The sequence below is a fragment of the Oryx dammah genome, unplaced genomic scaffold (genome assembly GCF_014754425.2).
Source record: "Oryx dammah isolate SB20612 unplaced genomic scaffold, SCBI_Odam_1.1 HiC_scaffold_12, whole genome shotgun sequence".
NCBI classification, from domain to species: Eukaryota; Metazoa; Chordata; class Mammalia; order Artiodactyla; family Bovidae; genus Oryx; species Oryx dammah.
This window is the reverse complement of record NW_024070196.1, coordinates 65,051,465-65,072,833: the sequence shown is the minus strand read 5'-3', so window position 1 is coordinate 65,072,833 and position 21,369 is coordinate 65,051,465. Positions and strand designations below refer to the sequence as shown.

Below are 21,369 nucleotides of genomic sequence, written 5' to 3'. Positions count from 1 at the left end.
CAGCTCCCTTGTAAAATGTAGCTAATCATGGGCCTCTGCCCAAGCTCTGTGGAGCTGACCAAGTGAGATCGCCCTTATGAACATCTCAGCATGGCTCTTGGCAAATAAGCACTGTTAATTAAAGGGTGGCAACCACTACCTTTGCTCCTGTTTTAACACGACTAGTACCGCTATTAAAAGCATCATAATGTCAGTGGGCAAGGCAGTGGCTTTATATCCTTCGCGACTGCTTGCAAATCCGACATGGGGCTGTGGCAGTCAGCTTTCTCAGTGCACTCTGGGAAACTCAGAAGCTAATTACATTCGTGGTTCTTCTTTAGGGAGAACTCTTGATTCAACAAACATGCTTTACACGTGATCCCACTAATCACCTTGCTAGTTTCCGTCGTGGAGCTGAGGAAGCTGACACCCCTGTCCAAGGTCACAGAGCTTTGAATCCCAGGTCTGTAAGAGCTACTCGGCTCATGCCCCTAACCAGAGTGCAGTCGCCCAGTGTACGGGTACAGACAGCCAAACCACAAACTTCAAACACGCGAGCTTGCCTCCTCAGGCCGGGACCTCCCAGCTTTGTTCTTCAGTGGAATCTGGCCAAGTCCTTCCCAGAAGCCCTGGTCACTTCTTCTGAGAGGCACCTGTAGCCTTGGTCCCTTCCCTCAAGGACCAGTCACTCTCCTGACTTCCACTAACATCGCTTCATCCCCATCAGACTGCAAGGGCCCTTCCCAGGCCAAGAACATAGCTTATTTGTCCCTTTGGCCCCATACTCAGGCCAGACTGGAAGTTCTCTTGGATGGTGTCTGGTGAATCCAACAGAAGAGGGGCCTGTAAATGACAGCCATGGACTGAATCCACATATCTGTTCTTATTAATAAAGCTTTATTGGAACATAGCCACGGCCACTCATTTGCATTTTATCCGTGACTGCTTTTGCTCCTCAGTAGCAGAGTAGAGCAGCTACAACAGACACCACACTGCCTGAGAAGCTGTAATATTTACTATCTGGCCTTTTAAAGGAAAATCTGCTGACTTCTTCACTATAATGAAAAGCACCTTTTGTGAACCACGCTTTGAGAGGCAGAATAACGACCCCAAAGATGTCAACATCTCAATCTTTCTCTCAGGAATCTGTGACTGTGTTTCCTGAGGTGTTGAAAGGGGCATGCAGATGTGGTTAAGACCAAGGCTCTTGAGACAGGCAGGCTGTCCTGCATTATCAGGGGGGCCCCTCTAATGACTCTGGTCCTTAGAAGCAGAGACCTTTCTCCAGGTTCGGTCAGAGGGACTTCTGACTACGGGACAACAGCCAGAGGTGCAACATTTCCGGCTTTGAGGATAGAAGGGGCCATGAGCCAAGGGATGTGGGTGTCTTCTGGAAGCTGGTGAGGAAACAGACTCTCCTCCAGAGACTCCAGAAGGCGCAGAGCCCTGCTGACACTTTGACTCTAGCCCAGGGAGACTCAGATTCAAGCCCCTTGTCTTGTCAAGGTCTGTTCTCGGCCAAGCCACTGGCCTGTCATGCCGGCAAACTTGCGTCTGTCACTTTGACGTGAGGCGGGGGCATTCCTGTGTTATGAAATTTGAGCTAATTTGCTATGACAGCAAGAGATAGAACGAAAGTATCTTTGCTAATGACCCTAAATCTTCTTGAGGATAATTTTTTTTAATACAACTTTTTAACAAACTATTTAAAAATACTTCAAAACTTTAACTGTAGTAGTCTAAGTGAGTAGCACCAGCTCTGTTCCCACTGGTGTCTGAGCCTCTTCTAAGGCTCACTGCGCTGGGGCTGCGGAAGGAACGCCAGACGTGAAGAAGTGACTGAATCTTTGTGCCCTCTGTGTGGCCTCGGCCTTCTGTCCCCTGTCTGGGGTGACAGAGTCCCCGTATGTGAAATGAGGCTTCTGGACCAAGATGCTGAGGCCCTGTCTGGCTTGGGTGCTTAGAGACCATGCACAATGGAGAGATGCACCGAGGTCCTAGAGCAGGAGTCCTGGGCCTTTCATAAGCATCTTTTATGAAGACTGTGGGACTTCCACCTCCCCAAATGCACAAACACAGACTTGAATTTTAGTGCAGTATCTGTGGGTTCATGGTATAATCTCTAGAACTCATGCATGGACACCGCTCACTTGATCTACCAGTTCACAGACCCCAGATAAGGACGCTGGTTCCAGCTGACCAAAGAAGCTAGAATGTGGTAGGCGAGGGCCCTGGAAAGCAGAGGGAAGGGTTTGCACGAATAGGGCTGCATCTTCTGAAATGCTCATAGAAAGGAAAAAAAGAACCGAAGAGTCTTGCAGCCCAACCTGTACAGTTCAAAATGGTGTGGCACTCCCCTTAGAAACAGAAGAACAAGGTTTCTCTTGCCCAAGAGCAGGAAGGAAGGGAAAAAACTGGCCACCGTGGGGCTGGAGGCCTGATGATTGAGAGGGAGGAGCTTCAGGCCCATTGTCCACCCGGGAGTCTGTGAGTCTGAGTAAGAGAGGCTGGGCCCAGAGATCCCGGTGGGCGCCTGGACAAGTGAACATCTCCATAACCCTGAGGGCGACTGGCCTTGAACTCGCAGCAGACAAGGTCTGGGCAACCAGGTGTACTTCCTCACCCACTTCAATGGACTGAATAATGGTCTTTAACTGGATCCTGCAAGGGAACATCTTTAGAGCACAATATAACTAACCAAGGCACAGCACAACTGGTCATCTCAAAGCGAACATGTCTCTAGTCTGGGGGAAGAGCCCTTTCAGAAGGAGGGCAGATTTAAACACTGCGTCCATCCACAGGGAACCCTCCTCTCTCACTCCAATCCGAGGATGGCTACACTCCATCCTAAGGCGGAATTTTCTATAGGCGTTTCCTTTGGTGTAATAGGGGGTTCTTCCTAACCAGAGTTTAAAATGCACTGACCCTTCCACGACATGAAGAAAAAGTCTGACCTCAAGCTCATGAGGCAGATCCACGTTTCCTGACCGTACCTTCTGCCCCAACACAGGAGGGACTCGGTGATGGTGACGGTGCTGACGGTGCTGACTGTAATCTGCTGGGCAGGCGGGCAGAGGCCCAGGAAGGGCAGCCGACCTGTCCCTGGTCCTGATCTCCTTGGCAGTGCAGCCAGCACTGGTACATGATATGCGGCCCCTGGTTTCTCCCTCATCTCCTGACATGTGCTAGTGGCTCTTTCTCTTGCCTGGCTTCCTGTCACTTTTCAAGAGGAACATGGGCCAGGCACTTGTGGACAGGCGGACTGCTGGTGAGAACAGAAGTAATTAAATGTCTCCTGTGTATTCCTTTCCATGGAGCCTTTGCCAGACAACTCTGGTCTGAATACAAACCCTGCCTGGGAAGTGACACTCAGATGCACTGGCCCCATATCACAGCGACAGACACAAGGTCGCCAGGATGACAGGCCGGTAAACTTGGCCGAGGACCAAGACTTTGACAAGAGAAAGCGGAAAGATGGGGTATGTCTGACATGACAGCAGGGCCTGCTCATTGGAAGTGTGGGTGACGGGGTCGACCTGGAATCAAATTACAGCCCCATCACTTGCTGTGTGCGCTGGGGCCAGTTTCCTGACTTGTCTAAGCTGCAGTTTCTTCATCTGTAAACTGGGGGTGATAATAGTTACCACCTGCAGAGGGTTGTTGTGAGAACTAGGCAGGGAGGCTGTGCAGCCTGGCACAGTCAGTCCTCAGGAAAGAGATGCCAATAGCACAATGGTCAGTGTGTCCTGTTATGCCAGGGAGGGTGAAGTGGTTTGGAGCCCTCATTCCCCAAGAAGCCCACTAGCTGGGTATCTAGGCCTTCCTAGAAAGACAGACGTCTGGACCTCCTCAGCGGTCCAGTGGTTAAGAATCTGCCTGCCAATGAAGGGGACACGGGCTCCATCCTTGTCCGTGAAGGTTCCCACACTCTGTGGGGCAACTAAGCACCACAACCCCTGAGCCCACGCACGTAGGCCCACACTCCACAACGAGAGAGGCGGACACAGTGAGAAGCCTGCACACCATAAAGAAGAGTGGCCCCCACTCGCCGCAGCTAGAGAGAGCCTACGCGCAGCAACGAAGACCCAGCACAGTCAAAAATAAATTTAATAAAGAAAGAAAGAGCAGTGTCCTCTGTGGTGTCATATGAGCCTGTGGTCCTGCACTAAGAGCCCTGGGATGTAACTTGGAATGTCTCAGAATAATAGAGAAATGTTGTGAGCCACTTCTTCTAAGCAAAATCAGGAGGTTAAGAGCTTTGTGGGAAGAGAGGGGTGGGTGGGCCTTGAGCCTGCCCTACTTCACAGCAGGAACTCTTGCAGTCTGGCTAGAGCCTGGGCCCACTACTGAATAAGCTGAAGCGGGATGATGCCTTTGGTGGCAGCCGCAATCTTTGCTTAGGCCAAGATCTTTCTAATTCTCTCACCGCAGCTCAAATTCGTCAAGTTAGCAAGCACAGATGTTGGAAAATGTACAACTTACACTCAACACAGCACCAGAGGACGCCTTTCCACAGCCTTCCTCTCAGATGGAGCCAGCTGGCGGGGATACTCTTGGCTGACCTGGGGGTCAGGGGTCATCCACTGACCTTTCTGAACTCCCCACCAACCCCACCCCAAACTCCCAGCCGAGGTGATGACAGAGCAGCCGCAGACCCTGGGCAAGAACAGATGGGGCTGTCGGCTGATGCGTGAGTCATGAGCTTCTCTGAGCCTAGGGGAACAGCTTAAACTACTCCTCCACTAATCCAAGGAGGCTGAGGCCCTAGCCTAAGTTACAGTGCAAGGGCACCCGTGCTGGCGAGCATGCGCTGAAATGCTGCCACACCGGCCTCCTGGCTTTCTGAGCACGTTTCCAGCCTGGAAGGCCTGTTACGCTCGGATCTAATTCCCAACATGGGGAAATGTGACTTTTCATAATTTGAACAAGTCTCTCAAAGAGCCTCACCTCCAGCTGAAGCACCGCTCTCTCTCTCTCCCAGGGTGGGTCTGAATCCTAATTGAGAGCTCAGTTCAGAGACGTACCTGGACCAGTCCCTCAGGCTCCAATCAACACTGCCGTCCCCGGGCGATGAGGCAATTATGAGGGGCGTGCGGGGCGGAGCTGCCAGGGAACAGCGCCTGCAGCACCCGGGCGGGAGCGAGGGCCCTGCTCTGGACAACGGCTCTCCACCCTGGGGACCCGCACACTTCTCTTTCTTGTTGATAACCAATTTAACTGTGAAGTGACCAGACAGCATGGCTTGGATGGTACGAATTCTCTGGAACTGAGACTTAAGAAGTGTTGAGCCTTCTTTCTGGGCAATTTTTCTCCTGTTTCCTCCCACGTCTATGCCATTACTGAAATCCACGCTCCGTGGGAATCATAAGACAGAGAGGCCTAAGGCAGCTGAGAATTAGGAGATGCTTCCCAGGAAGCATCCTGGGCTCAGGGCTGGCTTCGCAGGCTCCCAGTCCGTGGGGGCCTGCGTGTGGTGCAGCTTTGCTGTGACTGCCGTGAAATTCCGAATCTATTCTGAACGAACGGGTATGTCTTTCCTTTTCTCCTTTGCTTTTCGCTTTTCTTTTTTCACAGCTATTTGTAAGGCCTCCTCAGACAACCATTTTGCCTTTTTGCATTTCTTTTTCTTGCGGATGGTTCTTGATCCCTGCCTCCTGTACAATGTCACGAACCTCTGTCCATAGTTCTTCAGGCACCCTATCGGATCTAATCCCTTGAATCTATTTCTCACTTCCACTGTATAATAGTAAGGGATTTGATTTAGGTCATACCTGAATGGTTTAGTGATTTTCCCTACTTTCTTCAATTTAAGTTTGATTTTGGCAATAAGGAGTTCATGATCTGAGCCACAGTCAGCTCCCAGTCTTGTTTTTGCAGACTGTATAGAGCTTCTCCATCTTTGGCTGCAAAGAATAATCAATCTGATTTCGGTGTTGACCATCTGGTGATGGAAGAGGGTATTTGCTATGACCAGTGCATTCTCTTGGCAAAACTCTATTAGCCTTTGCCCTGCTTCATTCTGTACTCCAAGGCCAAATTTGCCTGTTACTCCAGGTGTTTCTTGACTTCCTACTTTTGCATTCCAGTCCCCTATAATGAAAAGGACATCTTTTTCGGGTGTTAGTTCTAGAAAGTCTTGTAGGTCTTCATAAAGCCGTTCAACTTCAGCTTCTCCAGCATTACTGGTCAGGACACAGACTTGGATTACTGTGATACAGAACAATTTGCGTTGGAAATGAACAGAGATCATTCTGTCATTTTTGTGACTGTATCCAAGTACTGCATTTCGGACTCTTTTGTTGACTATGATGGCTACTCCATGTCTTCTAAGGGATTCTTGCCCACAGTAGTAGATATACCCATTTGAATGCAGAGTTCCAAAGAATAGCAAGGAGAGATAAGAAAGTCTTCCTCAGCAATCAATGCAAAGAAATAGAGGAAAACAATAGAATGGGAAAGACTAGAGATCTCTTCAAGAAAATTAGAGATACCAAGGGAACATTTCAAGCAAAGATGGGCAAAATAAAGGAAAGAAATGGCATGGACCTAACAGAAGCAGAAGATATTAAGAAGAGGTGGCAAGAATACACAGAAGAACTATACAAAAAAGATCTTCACAACCCAGATAATCACAACCCGATGGTGTGATCACTCACCTAGAGCCAGACATCCTGGAATGCAAAGTCAAGTGGGCCTTAGGAAGCATCACTATGAACAAAGCTAGTGGAGGTGATGGAATTCCAGTTGAGCTATTTCAAATCCTGAAAGATGATGCTGTGAAAGTGCTGCACTCAATATGCCAGCAAATTTGGAAAACTCAGCAGTGGCCACAGAACTAGAAAAGGTCAGTTTTCATTCTAATCCCAAAGAAAGGCAATGCCAAAGAATGCTCAAACTACCACCCAACTGCACTCATCTCACACGCTAGCAAAGTAATGCTAAAAATCCTCCAAGCCAGCCTTCAACAGTATGTGAACTGTGAACTTCCAAATGTTCAAGATGGATTTAGAAAAGGAACCAGAGATCAAATTGCCAACATCTGCTGGATCATCGAACAAGCAAGAGAGTTCTAGAAAAAAATCTACTTCTGCTTTATTGACTATGCCAAAGCCTTTGACTGTGTGGATCACAATAAACTGTGGAAAATTCTGAAAGAGATGGGAATACCAGACCACCTGACCTGCCTCCTGAGAAATCTGTATGCAGGTCAGGAAGCAACAGAACTAGACATGGAACAACAGACTGGTTCCAAATTAGGAAAGGAGTATGTCAAGGCTGCATATTGTCACCCTGATAATTTAACTTATATGCAGAGTACATCAAGAGAAATGCTGGGCTGGATGAAGCACAAGCTGGGATCAAGATTGGCAGGAGAAATATCAATAACCTCAGATATGCAGATGACACTACCCTTATGGCAGAAAACGAAGAAGAACTAAAGAGCTTCTTAATGAAAGTGAGAGGAGAGTGAAAAAGTTGGCTTAAAACTCAACAATCAGAACACTAAGATCATGGCATATGGTCCCAAGACTTCATGGCAAGTAGATGGGGAAACAATGGAAATAGTGAGAGATTTTATTTTGGGGGGCTCTAAAATCACTGCAGATGGTGATTACACCCATGAAATTAAAAGACGCTTGCTCCTTGGAAGAAAAGTTATGACCAACCTAGACAGCATATTAAAAAGCAGAGACATTACTTTGCCAGCAAAGGTCCATCTAGTCAAAGCTGTTTTTTCCAGTAGTCACATCAACGATGTTAAGAGTTGGACTACAATGAAAGCTGAGCGCCAGCACCAAAGAATTGATGCTTTTGAACTGTGGTGTTGGAGAAGACTCTTGAGAGTCCCTTGGCCTGCTAGGAGGTCCAACCAGTCCATCCTAAAGGAAATCAGTCCTGAACATTCATTGGAAGGACTGATGCTGAAGCTGAAACTCCAATACTTTGGCCACCTGATGCGAAGAGCTGACTCATTTGAAAAGACCCTGATGCTGGAAAAGACTGAAGGCGGGAGGAGAAGGTGACAACAGAGGATGAGATGGTTGGATGGCATCCCCGACTCAATGGACATGAGTTTGAGCAAGCTCTGGGAGTTGGTGATGGAAGGGAAGCCTGGCATGCTGCAGTTCATGTGGTCACAAAGAGTTGGACACGACTGAGCAACTGAACTGAACTGAACTGATTCTGAACAAAAAGCCCCAGGTTCTCATTCCTCCGTGGACTCATGGGCCATGCTGCTGATCCTGCCTGGGGTCCTGGGGCGCCTCATGAGGACACAGTGGGCCACTTCAAAGGTGAAGAGAGGCGGGAGAGAGGGAAGGAAGAAGAGCAGGAGATTCTCGCTCTTCCCCATTCACCGCACTCGGGCAGGCTGGTCAGAACACTCCTTGTGGGCCCTGACTCACTTCCCTCCGGAGCTCCTGCCTCTGGCTTCTTCTTTCAACCCAGGTTTCAGTTCAGTTCTTCCTCTCAGAGAGGCCAGGTGTACCCCCTGCATCAAGGCGTCGTGTTCTCTGTCTTTGTAACTCCCACTATAGTCTAGCATTTCACTTGTCAGTCTGCCCGCTGTATTCACGGGCAGGAACACACACGCACATGGAATGTGGGCTCCACGGAGGCAGAGACCTGTGCTCTCCTCCCTCTCTACTCCTCAGGAATTTAACTTTCGCCTGCCCCGGGCAAGTTACTCAATCTCCCTGTGTCTCTAAGACAGAGACACAGGATGACAAAAAGCAAGTTGCCTGAGACAAACACCCAGCTCAGTGTGGCATGGAACAGGCAGAACTGATCACAAAGACGAATGAACGAAACTGACGATGGCTGAGCCCCGCCAAGTGCACAGGTCTGTGCCAGGGTCGGATGTTTTCACTTACTTCTTATTATCAACCCATCTTACAGATGAAGAGATTGAGACTCAGAGAGGTTGAATAACTGGAGGCAAGTAAAAGTGCTAGGTCGCTCAGTCATGCCTGATTCTTTGCGACCCCAATGACTGTAGCCAACCAGGCCCCTCTGTCCAGGGGATTCTCCAGATAAGAACACAGGTGATAGTTGAGTTGGTAAGTTGTGTCAGACTCTTTTAACTCCCATGGACTGTAGCCCGCTACGCTCCATTGTCCATGGGATTCTCCAAGCAAGAATACTAGACTGGGTTGCCATTTCCTTCTTTAGGGGATCTTTCCCATCCAGGAATCGAACCCATGTCTCCTGCACCGCAGGCAGATTCTTCATCACCTGAGCCAGCTACCTGACAAACTTGAACCCCTGGATCCCTGACTGGAAATTGGGCTGGTTGAAAGGCAGTGCCTGCGCCCTCCCCAAGCTGCCCCCTCTTCCAGCTACAAGAATCCCACCCACGGCCTGGGCTCGTCCAGGTCCAAGATGCCATTTCTTCACACTGGGGGTCCTGTGACCATCACACCCCTCACACTGTCCTGAACACAGGCTGTTTCACAGGTTGTTGCCCCTGCTTCCCTGTCACACCTGCCCAGCCTGTCCCTGTACCTCCAAGAACAGACTCTCTGCCTCTTTCCAGTCTGGTTATTTTTAGAACTTTTACTGTTTATTAGAAAAGCAATCTACTTTTGTGCAAGTAAAAATGGTTTAAAAGTTTTGCTCATTTGTAAAAATCTCCAATACTTGTATATACAGTCATTAATTCCCTTTATAATTAATGCAAAAGCTCTAGCATTTCTATTAACGGAGAAGCCAGCCCAAGCGCGGAGTGGGTAGTGTTGACTCCAGGGGTTTGTAATTACAGACGCTGGTACTGTCACGACTCTAATAAGACTGGTGGGTGGGTGGGGAGGACGGGCACCCTGGATGTGCATGAGCTGGGAAGCGGCTGCAGGATCAGGATTTTCCACTTTACCAGCACTTTCGCAGCTGTGCACATTAGTGGGGCATCGTAGAAATCCTCAGGCTATTGGCGTGGAAGCGATTTTTGCACAAACTGAGGATTTTTTAGATAAAGCTGTTCATTTAGAGGCCAGAACATGGCGAGGGCACTGGGTCTGTACCACACGGATGTTGAAATGAACACCTTCACAGGGGAGTCGGCAGCTACACGCCTCTGAGCAGCGGTCACCAGCCCAGGACCACAGCAAGGACGGTACCGCCAGCAGGGAGCATCCCACCTCTGCTCGCCTGAGCCGGCCAGTTACCCTCCCACCCCCAGCGCGCCTGGAGAGGGGAGCCCTGTCCCCTGAAGACCGCAGAGCCCCCAGGGAGCAGCCCCGCCTGCCCCTCGCAGGTCACCTCTCTGTGTCGCTGTCGCTGGAGGCCACCTCCTCCAAGGCCGCTTGCAGGTCGGCGATCCGGCGGATGGAAGTCTCCAGGTCAGTCTGCAGCGTCTGTCGTATCGCGGCGAGCTCCTCCACGTACTTCTCCTGGGGACAGAGACCACCGCACACGTTGCCCCTGGGTGAGACCCCCACTCATTTACGAGAGCTCTGGGGAGGAGCCTGGTGTTCACTGGGACCCTGTGACATGGTGGGTACCCACGAGGGGCTCTCCCTAAGGAAGGGCTTACGGAGCCTCAGACAGATTCTGCAGATTTCAGAGGAGGAAATAGATGCCTCAGGAGCTCACACACACCAGAAACGCTGGACCCAGCCTGTGCGACCCCACACAGAACGCCCTGGATGGATGGCGGAAGTAAGACTCAGTGATGTTTCTCAGGAGAGCCACTGAGGCCGGTTCTGGAGGCTGAGTCCTGCCCCGGGGTGGATGTGGAGCGGGAGGTTGCGGGGAGGGCAGAAGAGTGGGTGCCTCTCAACTCTGCCACCCAGGCTCCCTCAGCACTCCCACCACCCTCAAAGGCAGCACGGGCAAAGACAGAAACCCCAGCCCCCTGTGGAGCTGGCCAGCGCCGCTGACGTGTACAGAGGCCTCTCCACGCCCAGTGCCTCATTCAGTGTTTTGGGCCCCTGCCCTCACTCTCTGCTCATGAGCCTGGCAAACGGCTCTATCACTGTCCCCACTTCACAGATGAAGAGTTGAGGCCTGGGGGAGGCTTGAATGAAACTCGAGCTGGAACTGAAGCGGGTGCAGCAGACTCCACCTGTGCTCATCCGGTTACCTTCAGCTCTAATTGGATTTCATCCAGACTCTCTGGAAAGCCTCTGACTGCCATGTGTGATGTTTTCCACACACTGCTCCCCATTCGCACAATGACTGTCAGCTGAGGGTGAGTCTGCCCTCCAGGGGACGCTGTGTAGAGGCGTTGCTGGTTGTTACATGGGGGTCTGGTGGCCTCTCGCAGAGCAGAGGCCAAAGGTGCTGTCCCAGCATCCTCAGTTCACAGAGCAGCCCCCACCACTCAGGACCGATTACTTCACACGAGTGTCACCAGCGTTCAGCCTGAGAAACCCTGGGTTCAACCCAGAGACCCACCTTCTGGGAGCTAATCCTAGCGGGGGATAGAGTCAAAAGGCAGAGTAGGGCTTCCCTGTTGGTCCAGAGGTTAAGAATCTGCCTGCCAATGCAGGGGACACAAGTTCGACTCCTGGTCTGGGAAGATCCCACATGGCCACAGGGCAACTAAGCCCGTGTGTTACAATTATTGAGCCTGCAAGTCAGAACTACTGAAGTCTGTGTGCCTAGAGACTGTGCTCTGCAACCAGAGAGGCCACCGCAATTAGACACTCAGGCACTGCAACTAGAGAAAGCCAGTATGCAGCAATGGAGACCCAGTACAACCAACAATAGAATAAATAATAAACATTAAAAAGGGGGGCATGCAGAGCAAGGCCCTGGACCCGAGAACGCTTGGAACGGAGCTACTGATGGCACCGAGAGCCCGAGAGCCACCCCACCGCCCAGCCATGGGGACTGGTAGAGAAGCTGCGGTGCGGTGCGTCACTCTGATGCTTAGATAGAAGCCAACACTAGCAATCAGGGTGGCACCAGCGGGGAACCCTTTGCAAAATAATGTCAAGCAAGCAGAAAAGAACAGAAAATATGATGCCCAGGTCTCCATGCAAACAGCACACGTGCAGCTGGGAAAGCACGTGGAGAGCTGAGGATATTTACAGACAGGAGCAAAGGTGGGTGAGGGATAGGGTTTTTCCTTCAAGCTGCTCTTAGGTCAAGTTTCTTTTTGACTGTTGTCTTAGGCAACAGGTATATACCAGCTAATGAGAGGGCGAAGGGTGAAACCTAAGGACTGTGGGTCCATTTAAGTACAGCTCTCAGCTCCCCCTGAGACTCACCAACAGTACAGCCCTTCTCTGGGCCTGGGATGGCTTTTCTTTATTTTGCAGATGAGGAAACTGAGGCCAGGGAAGTCACTCGGGGCAGCAAGGGGCAGACCTCTGGTCTGCCTCACTCACCGGCCAGTGATCTTTCTGGGGCTCTGTCTGCCTGCCCCTGGGAAAGCCAGCAAGGCCCAGGGCTCCCTTTGCAGAGACACATTCAGATCCCTGTAGCAGGCCAGCTGGTCCATCCACGGTATGGTAAGTCTGTGCCTTTTCCCTGATTGTGTGTCTTTTTCAATTTGAGAGAGAGAGTGAGCAAAGACCGAGGAAACCAAAGGGTCAAGACTGGCTGACGAGGGAAGGGGCGGCATGGAGAGGTGGGGGGTGTGCACAGGGGCTGGTGGAACATTGCAGCTGATTGAAACTGCCAGCTGTGAAATCCCCATCTCGGTGCTGATGAGGTGAGAGGCGGTCTGAGGCAGGGGCCCCCAGGCAGGAGGCTGGTGGACTGTCAGAGGAAATAACACACACTGTGGGACAGCGAGGGGGTGCTTGTCAGCTCATCGAGGCACCAGGAAGATGGCTAGGTGCACAATCCCAGGAGATGGCAGGAGTGTCGCCCGAGCTCAGCTCCTTGCTAGTGGGCCAGGACAACAGCGTCCCTGGGAGGCGAGGGGACAAGGCATCAGTGTGTTTCTAAGACACAGAGGTGCTACCCAACGGCCCCTTCAGGGCCATGCCAGGCACGTCAGGGCCAGGCCAGGCACGTGGTGAATGTTCCTTTTAGAGAAGAGGGGACTGAGCACCAGAGCAGCAAGAAGACCTGCTCACGGTCACGCAGTCGAGAGACCGCAAAGTCAGGCAGCCAGGTCTTGGGTTCTCAGGTGAGGCCCTTGTGCCACGTGAGCCAAGCGAGAGGAGCCCGGATGTCCCCTCCCAGTTGTGCTTGGGTGACCCTGGCCCATGCCAACATCATGCAGAGGAGGCCCTCCAACCTTGACCTGCAGGGGCCCTCCTGGGGGACAGAGGATGGGGACGGCGCAGGTACTGGGTCTTCGGGATGGTGGCTCTGGGCTGGGACTAAGCAGCTGAGCAGAGGAAATGGGGACCTGACGTGGGTCTGATCCACACTATGATGATTATGAAAGCAGGCTCTGGAGCCAGGATGCCTGGGTTCAAATCCAAGCTCTCCCACCCACAGGCTGTGTGACTTTCAGCAAGTTACTCAACCTCTCTGATCCCCATGTGTAAAATGGAGGCAGCAGTGGCCCTTCACAGGGCTGCTGTGAGCACAGAATGAGCGTGGCAGAGAGGAAAGGCTTGGCCAGCAGTGGTGTTACTATCTTTTAATTCTGAGAGGAGAACAAGTAGCAACCGGGTGGGTGTCCCCACAGCACTGAGGTGGTCCACCAAGGTCACAAAGAGAATAAGGAGGCTGGAATGCAGGCCTCTGAAAGCTTTTCACCGTCTGCAGAGGAGAAGCAGGGGTAGAAAGCAAGGGCAGCTTAAAGGGTGAGTTACCTAGACAGCAAGGAGGGTCAAAAGCAAGAAAACCATCCACAGACGGATGAGGCAGGTGGTTCCGGGGACCTGCGACTACCCCCTCACTCTCCACCATGCCCCTTGCCCTCTGGGCTCCACCCTCCAATTTGCCTGGGGATGCACATCACGCTCAGCGGAAACCTCCCAAGAAGATGGATTTGGGAAATTCAGAGTCTGTGTAATCAGCAATCAGCACACCTTTCCTGCTACAGCTCAAAAAGCAGGTAGTCCGCTGATTGCGGAGACCAAGTCATTAGGCGAAGTGGATGCGGCGGCCCCACCAGTCTCTTGGAGGCAGACAAAACAAGCCCGTGCCAGAGACAGCTCGAGAGACGCGGGAGGGGGGCACCAGGAGAAGAGGGCACGAGGGAGGGCTGGGCCTTCTTCCACCTCCTGGACCAGCGATCGGTCAGGACTGCTGCTACACAAATGAGGTTGCGTTTTGAGGCCAAGGGTGAGCTTGTGGTCTTCTGTGTTTTTTTCTTTTTACGGAAATGGGGCAGGAAGAAGCTGGAAGAAAAAATAGGCTACAAAACTATTTAGATAGTAAGATGTATACAGCAGAAACCCACTAACAAATAACCCATATGTCCTTATTACTCTGTAGCTATAACACAGTGACTGTGTGCTCAGTAGCTTCAGTCGTGTCTGACTCTTCGCGACCCTATGGACTGCAGTGTGCCAGGCTCCTCTGTCCATGGGATTCTCCAGGCAAGAATACTGGAGTGGGCTGCTGTTTCCTCCTCCAGGGGATCTTCCCGACACAGGGATCAAACCCGCGTTAGCAGGCTGGTTCTGTGCCACTAGCATTTGGGAGTGATACATACATTGTAACAGACATATAACACTAACACAAAGCCTAGAGGCATTATATATATGTAGGTAGGTATGTATGCATATTACATAGCATTCGTTCAGTAAACATTTATTGAGCATGAACTATGTGCCAGCACTGATCCAGGTGAGGCAGGTACAGACAAAATCCTAACTTCCACGGAGCATCGTTCCTCTAGGGCCCTAACCTACCTGTATTGCTGAGTCTAGAACAGAGCAGGCACTCAAGGTGTCCTAGGATTGAGTGAGTGGTGTTACTGCATGACTGGAAGAGGCAAGTGGAGGAGGGACAGGGCGATACTCGCTTAGCCACGCACAGTACAGACCGTACATACAGACACCAACACAAGAGCACGTGGCACGTGTACGTGTATGTGCTGGCCGCCCGTGCGTTATGTGAGACTCGTCAACCCCGTTAAACGCCCAGGATGCTCCCCCTGGAACATGTGTGTGGAGCTGCTCATGTAGGGAGCAGTTCATACAATTAGTGGCTGCAATTAACATCGTCTCCTCTTGTGAAGTTCAATTAGAGGCTAATATTTAAAACCATCGTCTGGTTCCTCTGCCCAGGGCATCTCCACCTTCAGAGGCCCCTCTTCTGTCTGCAGACACACACTCTCATATGTCACTTTCTGCGGCTCTGGAGGTTGCCTTGTTCACCTCTGGGGGTATCCCACAGGGCTTCCCAAAGTTAATTTTACCTAGTTTATAGTATGGGCTTCCCTGGTGGCTCAGATGGTAAAGAATCCACCTGCAATGCAGGAGACCTGGATTCGATCCCTGGGTTGGGAAGATCCCCTGGGGAAGGGCATGGCAACCCACTCTAGTATTCCTGGCTGGAGAATCCCATGGACAGAGGAGCCTGGCGGGCTACAGTCCACGGGGTCACAGAGCTGGACATAACCGAGCAACTAAGCACAGCACAGTTTATAGTATAGAGCAGACTATCTGGAAACATCCCCAGCACCTGATGAGAAATCCTCTTGTTATTCGTTTTTGATGTGCTAAAGACAAACAGAAACTTTATTTACAGAGCCTGGTGTTAAGAAAATTATACACACATACATAAGCTGTAGAAACATATACAAAATGCATGTTTATATAACATATGCATATCGTATATGAAAACATAAATGTAAATATATATAAATGTGTATATGTGTGACTGTGTGTGCACATGTGTATTTATAGATACACACAGCATGTAGTTAACAAGTATCTGTGAATAATTAATACACGAATGCATTTATTTCTGTCTCTCACATGGGCAGGCATGGCGCTAAGTGTCTGAAAAACCTTCTCTCACATCGTCTTTATAAGAACCCTCGGAGTCATATACAATAGAAACCCATAAAAAGTAACCCAAGAATACTACAACAAAGTCACAGCAGAATTACTACCTCTGTGGGGTGAGGTACGAGGAACCACCACAGATTCACTTAAATTGTGCAAAGGTCATGTGCCTGGGAGGAAGGGCCCCGTGCGTTGTGTCCTGGCAAGGGCTCCCAAGCCATGATGGCAATGGAGTGAGCACTGGCAGGAAGTGTCCAACCCCACTCTGAGAAAGAGCTGGGGCACCCCTTCAGTGCAGTCGCTCAGTCGTGTCCGACTCTCTGCGACCCCATGAATCGCAGACGCCAGGCCTCCCTGTCCATCACCAACTCCCAGGGTTCACTCAGATTCAGGTCCATTGAGTCTTAGAAAACCCCAGATGATGCATCAGATTCCCTTATTTAAGACTGAGGGTGGTGGTCCAGTGGTTAAGAATCCGCCTTCCAATGCAGGGGACGTGGGTTCGATCCCTGGTTGGGGAACTAAGCTCCCACCTGCCGCTGGGCAACTAAGCCCACGTGCCACAACTAAAGAAGCCCCGTGTGCCCAGCTACTGAGCCTGCCTGCTCTGGAGCCCGCCCTCCACAACAGAAGCTGAAAAGGAGCCCCAGCTCCACCTGGAAGCAGGACTGGGGAGAAGCTGGCTGTCACTAGGCCACACCCTCTCTTCAAAACAGTCCTGCAAATTTTTTTTACTGTATTTTAATGATGCGACAGACACAGAGTGACTCGTCAGAGAGCCCAAAGTCACCCAGCTGGACAGTGATGCACAAGTTCAAGCTCAGGCCTGCCTGTTTCCAAAGGGGCAGGAAATAATCTCACAAGCCCTCCTGTCCCTTTTCTTCGCCCGCGGCAGGCACGTCTAATGGATCACAGGCAATGTGGGGCCCAAGTCTACTCTCTGAACTGACCAGCTAAGTGCTTCTCCCCGGGGCTGCCCTCTGCTCCATCCGCCAGCATCAAATGGAACGGCCAACCCTGCCAACACTTCAAATAACCTCAATCATCCTGGAAGTGCCTCCTCAATCCTCAGAGAGGAAACTTATATTAGCTGGTTGGGTAGGGGGTATTTCTCCTTGAAACTGAGGGGTGCTCTCCGGGACCGAGGGAAGCTGAAGCCCGCCACACCTAGGGAGCCACCCTGGTGGGCGGGGAGGGGGAGAGGCCCACTGCCACCACCATGGGAGCAGCGAGAGGAGCACTGGCCTTAGGACAAGGTGAACATGAGGCGCCGTGTGACTGCTCAAGAGCCACCAGCCCTTTCTGGCTTCCAGGCTCTCATCTGTTAGAATGATAGTATTATTCCACGATAAACAGTACTGGGGGAACAAGTGAAACAGTGTAAACCGCGTACAGCTGGTATACCTAATACCGTGGCTCGTACTTGATACGTAACAAATGTTCCTGTTTCCTTCTTTCCAAGTGAAGACTTTGAAAATATGAAACCTGCAGGGACTATATAGTGAGGATAGCCTCATTTTTCAGAAAATGAATTCTATGAACCTGATGCTTTTTTTGTTGAAGTCAGAAGGATTTAATGTAATGCCTCCAAGGAAGCCTCTATCAGTCAGGAAGATAGAAATCACTCTAGATCATTCAACCAGAGGAATTTAATATAGGGAATTGGTTTTCCAGGTGATGGGGAAGATGAGAAGCCAGAAGAGATTAGCAACAGCAGGAAGGTACTGCTCACCCAGGGCTGGAAGGAAAAGGCAAGAAGTCGGGCAACGGCAGGGCTGCCCAGTGGGCGCTGCTGCCAGGGAGGAGGGTCGCTGGTGGGACACGGGCTTACAGAGGCTGAGCTGCGGCCAGGCCTGCCCCCTCCCCAAGGTAGTGTAGAGAGAGGGAGAGCACTCTCTTCCCCTCTGCTTCTCTTTCTACTGTCCGTCACTGCCTTCCACTGGCTGAACCTACCAGAAGGCAAGCTGGGAGAACAGCTTCCTGTAGTTCAGAGCAGAGAAGGGGCGAGAATGAATCTGAGAAGACACAGGAGAATTACCGGTACAGAGCATCTGGGCTACATCCCAGGCTTCGTTATTAAAGACAGACAAGGGTGTTTTCAGTCTGTGAAAAAAAAAAAACTCATCCAACTGTATACGTTTGTGATTTGCACACTTCTCTACTTGCATATTTCAAGGAAGACACTGCAATAAATCCAGAATTATGAGTGCCAAGTGTTACAACCAAATGCTAGATTATAACCTCCAGTCTGCGTTAGTTATTTATTGCTACATAACAAATTGCCTCAACACCTAGTCGTTTTGAAATATCAAATATCATTCATTATCTCTCACGGTTTTCTGTTGGCCAGGAATTCAGAGGTGGCTTATCTATGTGGTTCTGGCTCACGGTCTAAGGGAGGATGAATAAGGCTCCTAGAGATGCCCACGTCCTAATCCCCAAAATATGTGATTATGTTGGATTTGGATGGCAAGGGGAATTTTGCAGATGTCACTAAAACAAAAATCTTGAGATGAGGGATTATCCTGGATTCTGTGGATATTCTGGGTGGGCCCTAATTGTAACCGTAAGGGTTCTTATGTAAGGGAGGCAAGGGGGGTCCATGGGGAAGAAAGCAGTGATGTAATGATGGAATCCCTGATCGGAGTGATGCAGCCAGGAACCAAGAAATGCTGGCTGCCCCTACAAGCTGGAGGATGCAAGGAACGGGTCATTCCCTGGGGCCTCCAGAAGGAGCTAGGCCTCTTTTCACCTTGACTTTAACCCCGTGAGACTCATTTTGGACTTCTGACCTTATCACTAACAGAGAATAAACGGTGTCATTTTAAAGCTATGAAGTTTTGTGGTAATTTGCTGCAACGGTGATGGGAAACTCATACAGGTTTTATCATAATGTTCTAGTGAAGATGTCAGCCAGGGCTGCGCTGGTCTGAAGGTCTCCCTGAAGCTGGAGAGTCTGTCCCAAGAAAGTTCACCGACAAGGCTATCGGCTGGAGGCCTCAGTCCCCTGCCATGAGGGCTCCGCTGAGCTGCTTGAGTGTCCGCATGACGTGGTGGCTACTGGTCTTACCAGAGCAAGTGATCCAAGGGAGAGCAAGGCAAACACCTAAGACCTTTCAGAACCCAGCCTCAAAGGGACATATCATCACTGCTGACAATCTACTGGTCACACGAACCAACTCTGACACAACATGGAGGAGGCTGAGACATCCCCCGTGGTTCAGTGGCTAAGACTCTGCGCTCCCAGCGCAGGGAGCCCAGGTTCCATCCCGGCCCGGTCAGGGAACTAGATCCCACATGCCACAGCTTAGAGTATGGGTGCTGCAACTAAAAAAAGACCCTGCATGCTGCAACTAAAGATACCATGTGCTGCAAAGGAGCTCAAAGGTCCTGTGTACCACAACTAGGATCTGGTGCAGCCAAATAAATACATAAACGCTTAAAAAAAAAAAAAAAAAGATGGAGGAGGCTATACAGGGGTATGGACTCAGAGATGGGGACCACTGAGAACCCTCCCAGAAGCTGATTCCCACAGTAACACGGACATTTCTTCACACATAGGCCTCATCTCGATTGACTCTCCCATTCTCAGAGGAAAACCCTGTAGGAATCCTGAAATTCTTCTCAGAACACATTTGTTTATAGATTCTGTTATGTATCTTCCCCCCGCCCCAAGATATGTTTAAATCCTAATCCCCAGTGGGTCAGATTGCAACTGTACATGGAGATAAGATCTTCACAGAGGCAATTCAGTTAAAATGAGGTCATGAGAATGGGCCCCATCCAGTGACTGTGTCCTTACAAGAGGAGGGAGATTTGGAAAAGGAGATGGTCACAAAGAAAGGGGAGATGAAGTGAAGACTCAGAGGGAGGGCGCTGCATGGAGACAGAAGGTTGGAGGGACGCACTTAGAATCGCAGGAACATCAAAGGTGGCCAGCAAACCGCCAGGTCAAAGGCACGAAACAGTTTCTTCTCTGGCACCTTCAGGGGAGCGATGCCCTGTGAATATGCTAATTTCAGACTTCTCATGTCCAGAATGTGAGACAATATGTTGTTGTTTCGCCAAGCTACCTGGTTTGTGGTACTGGGCTACGGCAAACCGAACAAACTAATACTGTGGGATCTTTCTTTTCTTTTCTTTTCTTTTTTTTTTGAGGCACAATTCCCTTTCTTTTCTGGTTCTAATAGGGTTCACTAAAGAGAATTTAGAAAATATATTTTAAAAAAAAAGACAGCTAAAAGTTGCGCCTGGGGCTTCCCTGGTAACCCAGTGGTTGGGACACTGTGCTTTCACTGCAGGAGGTACAGGCTCAATCCGTAGCCAAAAAATAGGAGAAAAATGCCCTTAAGTCTGTTACCTGGGGGACAGTCCTTCTTGGTGACTGGGTTGCCGTATTTCCGTTCTGTGTTCACTTCCACAGGTGTGTACAGACACATCTATCTGACACACAATCAGGTGAAAGAGTTTTATAGTAAAGGCAGAAAGGAGTTATACAAGCAGGGGACCTTGGCGCCTGCCCACACCCCCCCACCCGCTGCCCGCCAGGACCCTCCATCAGTCTCCAGGCAGAAGACAGCATGGGGCTCTGGGCACCTGCCTGCCGTCTTTCCTTCCCTTCCCTTCTCATGTTTCTGGCTGATTGTTTTAAAATGCCCCCAGCTATTGCCCAAGAGTCTTAATCGCTTTCTGGAAAGTTAGTATTTTAGGTGACTTGGGCTGTTCAAAATCTAGGAGATAAAGAGCCGGGCTGTAGACAGTCTCAGGTGCACTCACTACGCACATCCAAGCAGCACGCAAAGATCCGTGGACACGTACATCACATACCAGGGGCCCAGGGCAGGACACCGCCTGGCCAAGGTTGCTGGGCCCCAGGGTGGCAGAAGCAGTAGCAGAACTTGAGCCAGTCCCACCCAGGTTGTCTCACCGTCAGCAAGCAGTCCCCTCTCCTTTCTCTGTTCTCACACTTTGGATAAGGCCACTTTTTGCCTAAACCCCAGCTGCAGCTACTTGAGTTATAACAGCGCCATGGGCTGGGGCTGCAGTCTGAGAAGGGGGCTCTGTACTTGATTCTTTGGGTCCCGTGTTTCCCCTGACAGGTGGGGCGTGGCAGGAGGCACAGCTTCCCTGGGAGGGCAGGAGACCCTCACACACAGAAGAGGGATGTGGCTGAGGGTCTCTGGGGCTGGCAGGATGGGGGAGGGCAGCATGACCAGGCTTGGAGACACCAGCAGGCAACTCTGCTGTGCGTCTCAGGGTCACAAGGTTTGCCAATAAAACTTCTCTGAAGTTCCTTACAGTTCTAACTACTCAGAGCTCACAGCCCTCCCAGCCCTAGAATCACCCCCAGCCTCTGACTTCTCCTACAGCATCTTCAGGAAGGGGCACAGAACTGTCACTGGAGTCCAACCCTCTCGAGGCTGACACCCGGGGGGCCCTTACAAAACCCACTGCTGCAGACAGGCATCCCGACCTGGACTGAACTCCAAACACCCTGCTCCCCACTTCCCAGAGCCATCCACCC

General features: G+C 50.8%; 1 protein-coding gene across 4 annotated transcripts in view; it reads right to left on the bottom strand.

Moving 5' to 3' along the window:
- Positions 1-21,369, bottom strand: part of MYO18B (myosin XVIIIB) — a 236,811-nt gene that overhangs the window by 24,418 nt on the left and 191,024 nt on the right. For all 4 annotated transcript variants that reach the window (XM_040250980.1, XM_040250978.1, XM_040250981.1 and 1 more), the window contains exon 40: positions 10,237-10,367. In XM_040250980.1, the coding sequence (XP_040106914.1) occupies positions 10,237-10,367 (131 nt within the window). The remainder of the gene's footprint in view (positions 1-10,236; positions 10,368-21,369) is intronic.